This window comes from Ceratotherium simum, chromosome 4, assembly GCF_057802395.1.
Source record: "Ceratotherium simum simum isolate JZ-2026a chromosome 4, ASM5780239v1, whole genome shotgun sequence".
In the NCBI taxonomy this organism is placed as follows: Eukaryota; Metazoa; Chordata; class Mammalia; order Perissodactyla; family Rhinocerotidae; genus Ceratotherium; species Ceratotherium simum.
The window spans coordinates 68002693-68015215 of NC_141903.1; the positions used below are offsets into that span (position 1 = coordinate 68002693).

At 36.6% G+C, this 12523-nt stretch overlaps 1 protein-coding gene across 1 annotated transcript in view; it reads left to right on the forward strand.

The window, feature by feature from the left end:
- SLCO4C1 (solute carrier organic anion transporter family member 4C1) overlaps positions 1-12523 on the forward strand; it is a 66737-nt gene that overhangs the window by 28041 nt on the left and 26173 nt on the right. The window contains exon 3 of the mRNA XM_004420342.3: positions 10505-10687. Within this exon, the coding sequence (XP_004420399.2) occupies positions 10505-10687 (183 nt within the window). The remainder of the gene's footprint in view (positions 1-10504; positions 10688-12523) is intronic.

Consider the following 12523-nt stretch of genomic DNA (forward strand, 5'->3'; position numbering starts at 1 on the left):
ACTTTAGTGTTTCTCTTTTGTATAGTCATGGTTTGATCATTGCCTTTTTTGGAATTTCCCATCCATTCTTATTCAAAGTATAATCATGCGCTGCATAACAATGTTGTTTTAGTCAATGATGCACCACATATACAACAGTGGTCCCATAAGATTAGTACCATATAGCCTAGATGTGTAGTAGGCTGTACCATCTAGGTTTGTGTAAGTACACTCCATGATGTTCACATAACGCGAAATCCCTATCGTTAAGCGACTCATGACTATACTCAATAGCCTCTGTCCACCTGTGTATTCTTTTTTTTAAAAATTTTATTTATTTATTTATTTTTCCCCCAAAGCCCTAGTAGATAGTTGTATGTCATAGCTGCACATCTTTCTAGTTGCTGTATGTGGGATGCGGCCTCAGCATGGCCGGAGAAGCAGTGTGTTGGTGCGCGCCCAGGATCCGAACCGGGGCCGCCAGTAGCAGAACGCGCGCACTTAACCGCTAAGCCATGGGGCCGGCCCCACCTGTGTATTCTAAAATCATTTGGAGGTGCTTGTGACACTTGATATACAATATACTGCTGGTATTCTCTACAAAGAATATTCTCAATAGTCCATATGTCTGTGTAATTTGGAGTGTCTCTTCAAAGTCCAGACTACGCTATGTCTTGATGATGACTGTTCATGTCATGTTTCCCTGACACCCAGTTATGCTGATTGAAGTATATAGATTTACATACATATTTTTAAATTTGGGGGTTATTTTCTTAAATTATATCTTTGAGTATTTTGTTCCATGTTAGTCTTTTTTCTTAGGTACTTCAATTATGTGTATATGTGATCTCCTTGGTCACCTTAGATATACTTAACATTTCCTCTGCTTTTTTCTTTATCCTTCATTTTACTCACTTTTCTAATTTTGATACTATATCCCTGTTACTGTGTTTTCTCAATCTGTTCATTCTTGTGCCCCTTTTGATTTTATCTTCCTTTCTATGGGGTTTAAATTTTTCCCTTTTATTTCTTTCCTGATTTCTGCCAGCACATGTTTCATCTCCTCTTTCTTTCTCTCACCACTTCTTTTCTAAGTTATTTCATTTCTGCTTTACCATCTTCCTTCATGTAAATAATTGCTTTGTTTCATGATGCAATGTATGTTGGCATATTTCATCTGCCCTATGAAAATATTTTTGTGGTCCGTGTCCTATCTTAATTTTAATAAAAGTATGTTGCTCTTTGTTCTTATAACATCTTTGTGTGGATGCTGTGATAGCTCCTTTTGAAGGTCGCTTTATTGACTCAGTTAGGTTCCCACAGGAGGTGAGTGGTCAGGCTAGCATCCTGGGCAGGTTGGTTGCACAGGCAAAGGCTCTCTCACCTTTTCAGTTCCCGCAAAGATGGAGTCCTGAATTGTCTGTGAGTTTCTTTGTGCAACCTCTTCCCACCCCACACTGTCTCTTTTTATGAACCAAAGCAGCCCAAGAAGTCCCTGCTGCCACCTGGCTCATCTGTTCCTACGTCATTTGTTGCAGGCAAGCGAAATCTGGACTTTGGAGTGTTGCTCCTCACCTTCAAGAAGAGTATTTTTCTTGCTGCTTTCTCAAATCTTCTACCACCAGCTGCCCTTAGGCCTGGGCAAGAAGGGCCCTGCCTTGAGCCCTATGCTTAGAAGGACCCATATCACAGACACTGAGACTCAAAGATAATTTGTTTTTCTCTTTAAAGTTTTGTGAGAAAGGTTTTTGAAAGACTGGTAACAGCATAAGTAAACAGAGGTTATAGGAGAGGGATGTAGGAATGAGATGCAGTCTCCAGGCCAGAAGATGCTGTTTAGACTTGGGAATAGTCAAGTTTAAACAAAAGCAACAGCTCCTTCTCTTTCTTTGGGGCAGCGGCTGGGAGATGGGAAGTGGAGCCAGGGGAAGAAAATTCCAGTCACTCCTTGGGAAGGGAGAAAGAGAGGCTGTTGCTGATTAAAGTTAGCCACCTCAGAGTACCTGATGCAGGTAATTAGGCAGATGGGGCTCCCCAGAAAACTATGCTTCTTCTCAGGAGGCATGGGCACCTCCTGGACATACTGTCAGAAGCGTGGCTGGGGGAGTGGAATCCCATCTCAGGCTGCAGCATCCTGCCCTACCCCTGGCAGCAGGATAGGCCCAAAGGAAAACCTGGTTTCTCTCTTTTTTTTTTTTTTTGTGAGGAAGATCAGCCCTGTGCTAACATTCGATGCCAATCCTCCTCTTTTTTTTTTTTGCTGAGGAAGATTGGCCCTGGGCTAACATCCGTGCCCAACTTCCTCTACTTTATATGGGACGCCGCCACAGCATGGCTTGACAAGTGGTGCATTGGTGCGCACCCGGGATCGGAACCTGCGAACCCGGGGCCCCTGAAGTGGAACTCGCGCACTTAACTGCTGTGCCACCAGGCCGGCCCTGGACCTGGTCTCTTTTAGCTCTCATTTACCTCTGTTCTGAAGGTAAATGCCTGGGGAGGAGCAGGCTGTGGGCTTTTGAGTGGGGTTGAAGGTTGGGCTGAGCTTAGTATTTAACTTCTAAATATTCTGGTATGTAGATTTTCTTTTGCCCTTTTGCCTTTGGTTCCTGCAAATGTTAGCGGACAGGACTGGAAACTGGTTTGCCCATTAAGTGAAGTTCTAAGCCTTAATTTTATTGGCAATGCTGCCCTGTTCATAAACAACATAGGAGCGCCCTCTTGTGGTGTATTGTGAAATCATGTGCTTTTAAATTAGCGTTCAAAGTATTTTGTCAGAAACTTTTTGATTTCCCATTAGAAATTGAAATTCTAGGTTTAAATAGTTTCCTCAACTAATAATACTGCAGAATTCACATAATAGGTAAATCTAGCTATTTTATAAAGCTGTGTTAGATACAATTCAATAAATTACTTAATATTGCTTATGATGAATGGTCTTCAGTTCTCCATGGCATCTCTGAATGAAGTATTTCTTGGTGGGCTGAAATGTACACTCTAGGAGGTTTTTTTTTTTTTTCTTTCAAGAAAGGCTAATTCCATAAGATTTTAAATGTGTTTAAATATTTGTCTTTTGCCTTTATATTTGAATGACAGTTTGGCTGAGCATAAAATTTGTGAGTCACATTATGTTTCATTGATCACTTTTTTATCAGTCTTTTAACTGTATGGGATAAATGTTGCTTTAGAGAATTCTGATGCCAGTGAAGTGTTTTTTATTTTCCTCTGCATAAGTGACTATCTTTTTTCCTGCATGTTTAAAGAAGTCTTTCTTCATCCATAAATACAGTAACTTTACAAGGGAATGTCTTCTTGTTGAAAGTCATACATCAAATTTTCCTGGGATGCTTTTTGCCCTTTTAAACTATAGATCAGTCTTCATTTATTTCGGGCAAGTTTCCTAAGTTTTGTCTTCGAATATATAATTTTTCTATTCTGATTGATTATGCATATGTTTGATTTCTTCTGTCTGGATCTCATTTCTATAATTTTCTCTTGAATCTTTTAAGTCTTAGTTTTTGTTTATTTAATTTTGTTCGTGTTTCTCAAGCCTATTCTGTGTGTCCTTGTAATTCTCACAGTCTCTATTCTCTCTTTTGTCTATTCTGGCATGACTTTTATTTCCATGTCTTTCCTGAGATCTTTCAGCCCATTTTTTTCTTCCCTTTCTTACCACACTTATGAGCTTATTAAATCCCTGTTTTCAGCTTTTGGTTTTAAGAAGCAATTGTTTTCATCACTTTTTTTAAAGTATGGCAATATGGTAAATTTTAAGTACATTATGGCGATATTTTTCTGCCATGTCATTTGCTTTTCCTTTTTGGTTATTATTCAACCAAAATTTGCCTTTGAGTGAGGCAAATTATTCCTTGGCCAGCTTTTTGTGAGATGTTTGTATTATTTTTCTATTGTTGCGTAACTTATTATGCAAACTTAACAACTTGAAACAGCACAAATATATTATCTTACCATCTCCATGGGTCAAGAGTCTTGACACAGCTCAGCTGGGTTCTCAGCTCAGAGTCTCAGACTCAAGGTGTCAGCTGGCTGCATTCTCATTTGAGGCTCTAGAGAAGAATTCTTTTCCAAGCTCATTAAACTGTTGGAAGTATCAGTTTCTTGGAATTGTTGAACTGAGATCCCCATTTCCTGGACGATCGTCAGTGGGAGTTGCTCTCAGCTTCTAGAAGCTCCCCACATTCCTTGGCACATGGTCCTCTCCTTCAAAGCCAGCAACGGCTCATAGAATCCCTTTGCTTCAAAATCCTGTGACTTCTGTTGCTGCTGCCAGCCAGAAAAAAACCTCTGCTTTCAAAGGGCTCATGTGATTAGATTGAGCACAGCCATATAATCTCCGTTCTGACTAATTCAAAGTCAACTGATTAATAACCTTAAATTACTCTGCAAAATCGCTTTTGCCACTGTAACATGGTCAAAGCTGTGATATTGTCATATCCACAGTCCCAGGAATTAGGATGGGGAATCTTGGGGGACCATCTTGGAGTTCTGCATAGCCTAATATTCATGCAGGAGAGGCACTGGAACCCTGTTCTGGGCAAGTGGGGATTCTCTCTGGTTGAGATGGATGTTCCTGAAGAGTAGGTTATTTAGCTTTTACTTCTTCCCACATCCGAAGATTGCTGTTCAAATTCAGGATCTTTCTCTGGCACCTTGCCTTTGTGACAAACTGTGTTCCTTGATCTGCCCCACCTTGCTTGCTTCTCTGTGATGCTAGGCAGACTGTAATCTTCATAAAGGATGTTCACATTTATTTCTAAGTGTATTTAGTTTATTTTTTCTATCATAAATTGGTTTTTTCTTCCATCATATCAGCTAACTTGTGCATGTGAAGCCTACTGAGTTTTTTGTATGTTAATTTTATATTTTACTATTTTACTAAATTCTCTTGTTTTTAAGTAGTTTTTCCATTGATTATTTTCAGTGTTCCGGAAAGGCAATAATAACTTCTGCAAATGAAGATAATTTTACCTCTTGAATGCCATATCGTAGGCCTTGAGTTCTTTTCTATTTCCCTCTAATGCAGTATTGAAAAGTTGCAGAGATAGCAAGCATCCTTGTCTTAGTTCCGATTTTACCAGTTTGTATATGTATATGCATACGTATGTGTGCATATGCATACCCGTGAACATATACACACTTATGTACCCATATATTTGATCACGTTAAAGAAATATCTATTCCTATTTTATGTTGATAATATGATTTGGTGTTGACATTTTCAAATGTTTACTGAAAATCTATGAAAGTAGGCCCAGTGGCTTAGTGGTTAGGTTCGCACGCTCCACTTTGGCGGGCGGTGTTCTTGGGTTCTGATCCAGGGGGTGGACCGGCGCACCGCTTGTCAAGCCATGCTGCGGCGGCGTCCCATATAAAGTAGAGGAAGATAGGCATGGATGTTAGCCTGGGGCCAACCTTCCTCAGTCCTCAGAGGAGGACTGGCCAATCTGCCTCACCAAAAAAAAAAAAAAAAAAAAACTATGAAAGTGATCGTGTGATTTTTATGATTAAATGAAATTTATTAAATTTTCTTAATAGATTTTCTAGTGTGCTTCTTTAAAAAGTCATGCTGTATTTTTTAATATGTTGTTGGATTTTGTTGCTAATATGTAATTTATGATTTTTTTGCATTGATATTCAGATATGAGATTGGTCTATGGGTTTCTTTTGTTGTTAATCTTTTTCATGTGTTATTATCAGTTTGTACTCAATTCATAAAAATATTTTGGTAATTTTTAATCCTTTTTCTGTGTTCTGGAATAGTTTAAGTAGATTAGGCATATTATTATTATGATTATTATAGTCATTATTTAATATTTAAAGGTTTGGTAAAATTCATCTTTGAAACTGTCTGGGCTTGGGAATTAACCATTTTACATTTTCAAATTCATTTGCTAGAAATCTGCTCTAAGTAGTCTCTTATGATTTTTTAGAAATGTCCTCTCTTTATATGTCCTTTCTTTTTTTTCACACATTATTTGTATATATGTAATTTCTCCTTTTATATTATGTTAGCTAGTAGTTTATTTTACTGATTATTTCAAAGGATTTACTTTTTGTTAATTTTATTATTTTTCATTCTGTTAATCAGATTTCTGTTCATTTATTAATTCTTCATTGTTGTAATTGTTTTATTGCTTTATAGTTTAGAGAGGCCTCTTGTTTGCCTTTTTCAATATTTTTCTCTGGGTATTCTTTTGCATGTTATTTCCTGCATAGATACTCTGTGATAAGCTCTTCTAGCTCCAGTGGTGTTAGTGTTGGGAGTAACTCATTAATGTGTGATTTATTTTTATATATTTTAAATTTTGATTTCCTTTTTTTGGTTCTTTTTCTGTTTGACTTAGATGCTGTTCCTATAAGTACTATTTTAGTTATATGTATCATATAAATTTTGATGTGTATTGTTTCTAGTATCATCATTTCTGAGAAATTTTGTAATTCCAATTTTTTTTGATCCAGGAATAATTTAATAGTGTTTCGAATTTTTAAAAATTCCAGATTCCTTTTTGTTTTTTGTTGTTATAAATTTCTAGTTTTATTTCATTTTGGTCATAGAATGTTATTCTTATTTACTCTTTGGAACGTATATAGATATTTTTGTAGCACAATGTTTGGTCAATTTTTTTAGAATTGTCCATGTGACCTAAACATGGAAGGCGCAATTTTATCAGAGAGCAGAATTTGACGTGTTTTCCTAAATTCAGTGTTACTAATTACATTGTTTAGGTCTTCTCTATCCTTGCTTATTTTTGACCATTTGCTCTCTTGGCCTGAGAAAGATGAATATTGCAGTCTGTTGTTTTACCTCTTTCTATGTATTCTTCCATCTCCGGGAGTATCTGCTTAATTAAAATTGCTGCCATATATTTTTATTTTTTATTTTTAATATTTATGAAAGTTTAAGCTTTTATTTGTAATTGATTGTTTTAGTCTATACTTTAAAAAGTTTTAGTAAAACTTGATTTTTAGAACAGTTGTAGATATACTGAAAAATTATGAAGATAGTCTAGAGAGTTTCCATACACACCACAACTATTTCTCCCTACTATGAACATCTTACTTTGTATGCTACATTTCTTATGCTTAATGAACTAATATTGGTACATCAGCTATTAATGTTTATACTTATTAACTGAGGTCCATACTTTATTCAGATTTCCTTAGTTTTTATTTAATGTCCTTTTTCTGTTCTAGGATCTGATCCAGGATACCATATTACATTGGTTGTCATGTCCCCTTGGCTCCTCCTGGCTGTGACAATTTCTCAGATTTTTCTTTTTCTTTTGATGACCTTGGCAGTTTTGAGGAGTATTGGGCAGATATTTTGTAGAATGTCCTTCAACTGGGATTTGTCTGATGTTTCTCCTGTGATTAGCCTGGGCTTATGGGTTTTGTGGGGGGAGGACCACACAGGCAAAATGCCATTTTCATCATATATCAAGGGTACATGCTATCAGCATCACTTATCACTCTTGATGATCACCTGGCTGAGGTAGTGTTTGTCAGCTTAATCCACTATGAAGTCACACTTTTTTCCCCACACTTTCCATACATATATAAAGATAGTTTTCACAAGTAGATCTAGGTCCTTGTTTATTTGGGAGAAATGATAAAATAAGATCTGATAACCATTACAGAGCCTGTCACGCGCAGTACTGTCAGATGGGTTACAGCAGGCTGAGATATTGATAACTCTCAAACCTGAGACAGCTGAAGTAATTACAAGATTATGCTGGCGAAAGACTGCAAAGATCAGTGACACAAAACCGAGCATCCAGCAGTAAACCTACACATAGCAAATTTAATAAAAGCTCTTGGGTTAATCCAACAGAAGGCTGCATCCCTATCTTTTCCCACTGAAATATATCCTAGCATTTTTGTTATTTTTTTTTAAGTCATATGTAATATGATCTACTTGTGAAAACTACTGTATCCAATACATTCCTCTTTGTATTATTTCTGAATAATTTCCTTCTATTGCTTTTATTAGAATTGATACAATAAATCACATTTCAAGCCACAGAAAGCCATGGATGAATCTTAAATGCATATTACTAAGTAAAACAATCCAGTCTGAAAAGGATAGATACTTTATGATTCCAAGTATATGCCAATCTGGAAAGGCAAAACCATAGTAATGGGAAAAAGATTAGTAGTTGCCAAGGGTTCAGACAGAAAGGAGGAGGGTTAAATAGATGGGAGCATAGGAGATTTTTTTTTAGGGTGGTAAAACTATTGTACATGACAGTTTAGTTGTGGACACATGAGACTATGTATTTGTCAAAATCCGTTGAACTTTACAACACAAAGAGTGAACTTTAACATATACAAATTTATAAAAATCGTTTAAGAGGTCAAAAGGTTTCAGATTGAAATGCAGAATGTGATAAAAGGATCTAAGTGTAATTAATACAAATGTATGAAACAATCTTACTAAAGAGGGTGGGGAAAGGGTGCTGACCTAAGTAACTCTGCAAATGAGTGCAGTCTGCAAGCCTGAAGGCAAAAGGAACTGTACATAATCACTGTATTCTGGATGATAAAGTTATTTCCCATTCTGTAATTAAAGAAACCAGGGCCCCTTGGAGAAATGGTTGATTCTAGGACTAGGGCAGGAAATATACAGGATGAACCTGGAGTATCTCACGGTGCCAGAAAATAAGGAAGTGATCAAAACAAACAAAAACATCCACAATGAGAGAAGTGTGTCAAAGGGACACAGGAAACAACTGAAAGAGTTCCAGGTAGCCAAAGCTGGAATAATCTGAGCAACAAAATAAAGTAGCATTGGATTATAACCCAAAGTATAAAATATATATCCTTGCATCCACACTGAAAGACAAATGATTGATGGGGCCTGCCCCATGGCGTAGTGGTTAATTTCGGCATGCTCCACTTTGGTGGCCTGGGTTTGCGGGTTCACATCCCAGGCACAGACCTACACCGCTCCACCACTCGTCAGCCATGCTGTGGCAGTGACCCACATACAAAATTGAGGAGGATTGGCACAGATGTTAGCTCAGAACTAATTTTCCTCAAGCAAAAAAGGAGGAAGATTGGCAACAGATGATAGTTCAGGGTAAATCTTCCTCAACCAAAAAAAAAAAAAAATAGTGAATAAATTAATATAGGAGAAGAGACAAGTCTTGAGTGCAGAAGAATTCGAAGTAATTTATGTAGATACTCCACCCTCAAAGAGGTGGCACATAACACCCCACTTCTGAAGTGTGGGGTGTGCATAGTGACGTCCTTCCAGAGAGTATAATATGGAAAGTGTGGAGAAATAAGAGTGACTTCATAGTGGATTAAGCTGACAAACACTACCTCAGCCAGGTGATCATCAAGAGTGGTAAGTGATGCTGGTAGCATGTACCCTTGATGTGATGTGATCAAAATGGCATTTTGCCTGTGTGGTCCTCTGCCACAAAACCCATAAGCCCAGGCTAATCATAGGAGAAACATCAGACAAATCCCAGTTGAAGGACATTCTACAAAATATCTGCCCAATACTCCTCAAAACTGCCAAGGTCATCCAAAAAAGAAAAAGAAAAATCTGAGAAATTGTCACAGCCAGGAGAGGCCAAGGGGGCATGACAACTAAATATAATATGGTATCCTTGATGACCATGAACCAGTTAAAGAATCTTCAAGGTTGATGCTTTGGGTGCCTTACTTATCTCCTCAATCAGGAAATAATAAATCTGGATCTGATATCAAAGAAATGAAAATAGAATTAGCTGAGGCCATTGTTAAAATGCAAATTCCTGGATACTATACCAGATTTGGTGGGAAAGGGCTGGGAATATATTTTTAACAAGCATTTTTGTTCGTTAATATTATCAAATGAGTTTAGAGAATATGGATTTACTATAATACTCAGCCTTTGAATGTGGTTTTAAAAAAGATTTTAATCAAATCTTAAAGATAATCATTTTTGCTTTGAAGGTATTCAAAAGAATATCCTATAGACCCAAAGATTGCTTTAAAAAATAAGTTTAATAAAATAGTTTGAGCTGTAAAAAAGAACTAAATATAACTTCCAAATATTACTCTAGTGAATACTGAGAATTACTGTTTTGGACAAAATATCCTATAACCTAAGTATATTTTTTAAATGTGTTTAAGATATTTATTGATAAATTCAGTATGGTAGTTATATTGTATTTATGACTTGGAAAAAAATAAAGGCTAGTTTTTTTCCTCTTAATCTGAAAACTCTCCTTCCCTGGTACCACTTGCTTCAATTGTGTTTATATTCATTTACCTGAAAATTTGTTAATTTTGATTCTTAAAGTAATATTTCTCAGTTTTGGTGTATATTTTCTAAATTTTGACATGATATTTCATAAATTTTCTTTAGTAATATATGTATTTTAAAGTAGTTTAAATATAATCAAAGCAAATGGAAGAAGTAAGGAAGGTTATCTTAGGCAAGTATAATTTGTAAGATATTTAAATTATTAGCTAAATTTCTATAAATTCACAATTTTATTTTTTTTCCCTAAAGATACTTGCTTAACAACAAGGAATAGAACCAGTTGTACCTCTTCAAGTTCTTCACTTTCTAGCTACTTGTATGTCTTCATCTTGGGACAACTATTGTTGGGTACAGGAGGAACTCCTCTGTATACCCTGGGAACAGCCTTTATTGATGATTCTGTGCCCACACACAAGTCTTCTCTCTATATAGGTAAGTTTGCTTTCTAAGGTAAATGTCTCAGTATTATTTCATCTTATTGCTTGTAAGTAAAGCATAACATATGCTTATTAAAAAGTTAGTTGTTAAGAAAACCTGAGGGGGGGTCCAAGATGGTGGCATAGGAAGACCCTAAACTCAGCTCCTCGAATGGACACACTGAATCTACACCTACATATAGAGCAGTTCCTCCTGAAGAAGAACTGAGGGCTGATTGAACAGCTTCTGCACAACAAATGATAGAGATGGGTAGGAGAGAGGGAGAACGCAGTGTGACACCTCGCACTGTTGCACCTGCAACAGGGAGGGGTATCACTGAGGGGCCCCAGTGCAGGCTTGCACGCCCTGGAGCACAGCAAAAAAACAGCGGTTTAAAGGGCACCTAGACTATATGGGAAGGAAATCCATTTACTAACCCAAAGAAGATGTACAGATGGCCAACAGGCACATGAAAAGATGCTCAGCATCACTGATCATCAGGGAAATGCAAATCAAAACCACAATGAAATACCACCTCACACCTGTCAGATGGCTATTATCAAAAAGATAAAAAATAAGTGTTGGCAAAGATGTGGAGAAAAGGGAACACTTGTACCCTATTGGTGGGAATGTAAATTGGTGCAGCCACTATGGAAAACAGTATGCAGGCTCCTCAAAAATTAAAAGTAGAAGTACTATACGAACCAGCAATTCTACTTCTGGGTGTTTATCTGAAGAAAGTAAAAATGCTAATTTGAAGAGATATATGCACCCCTATGTTCACTGCAGCATTATTTACAATAGTTAAGATATGGAAGCAACGTAAGTGTCCATTTAGAGATGAATGGATAAAGAAAATGTGGTATATATACACGATGGAATATTACTCTACCATAAAAAAGAATGAAATCTTGCTATTTGTGACAACATGGATGGACCAAGAGGGTATTATGCTAAGTGGAATAAGTCAGGCAGAGAAAGATAAATACCGTATGATTTCACTTGTATGTGGAAACTAAAAAGCAAAACAAATGAATAAACAAAACAAAACAGAAACAGACTCTTAGGAAACGAACTGGTGGTTACCAGAGGAGGGAGGAGTTGGGCGAAATAGGTGAAGGGGACAAACTTCCACTTATAATAAGTCAGGGGTGTAATGTACAGCATAGGGAATATAGTCAATAATATTGTAATAACTTTGTATGGTGACAGATTGTAACCAGACTTATCATTGTGATCATTTTGTAATGTATATAAATATCAAATCACTATGATGTACACCTGAAACTAACAGGACGTTATATGTCAATTATACTTTAAAAATAAGTTAGTTGTAATTTCATAGGTTATTCCATTAGATAAATGCAATATTACTTTTTTTGTTTATCTACTGACATCATGTCCTTCAGTTAAATGCGGTTATGACTTTTGTTGACATCCTGCTCTATTTCATGTTCTGGGCATGCCAGCCTTCCTTGAAGAGCCATCCAAGCAGTAGACTGTCTCGATTGTTTGAATTCCAGGCTGATTTATGTAGGGTGTGGAGATTGAGCTCTGCCCTTCTACGTGACTTACTACATCCTACCTGGACTTGACTAGAGTCAACAAAAGAAACTGCAAAATAGTACTCAGAAACTCTGTGGAGTTTTCCATTTCATATTAACTCTTTTTATATGTGACTCAGTTTTTTTTGTTTGTGATCTAATTCTTAGCAGCATAAGTTTCTCTTAAATTCCTTTCCTGATGTTCCTGCAAGGTAGAGCTAATTAGACTATGCATGGCCCTATATCCAATTAATGCATAGTTTATGTGCACATAAGTTTTCACTTTGTCAGTCTATTATTCTTATGT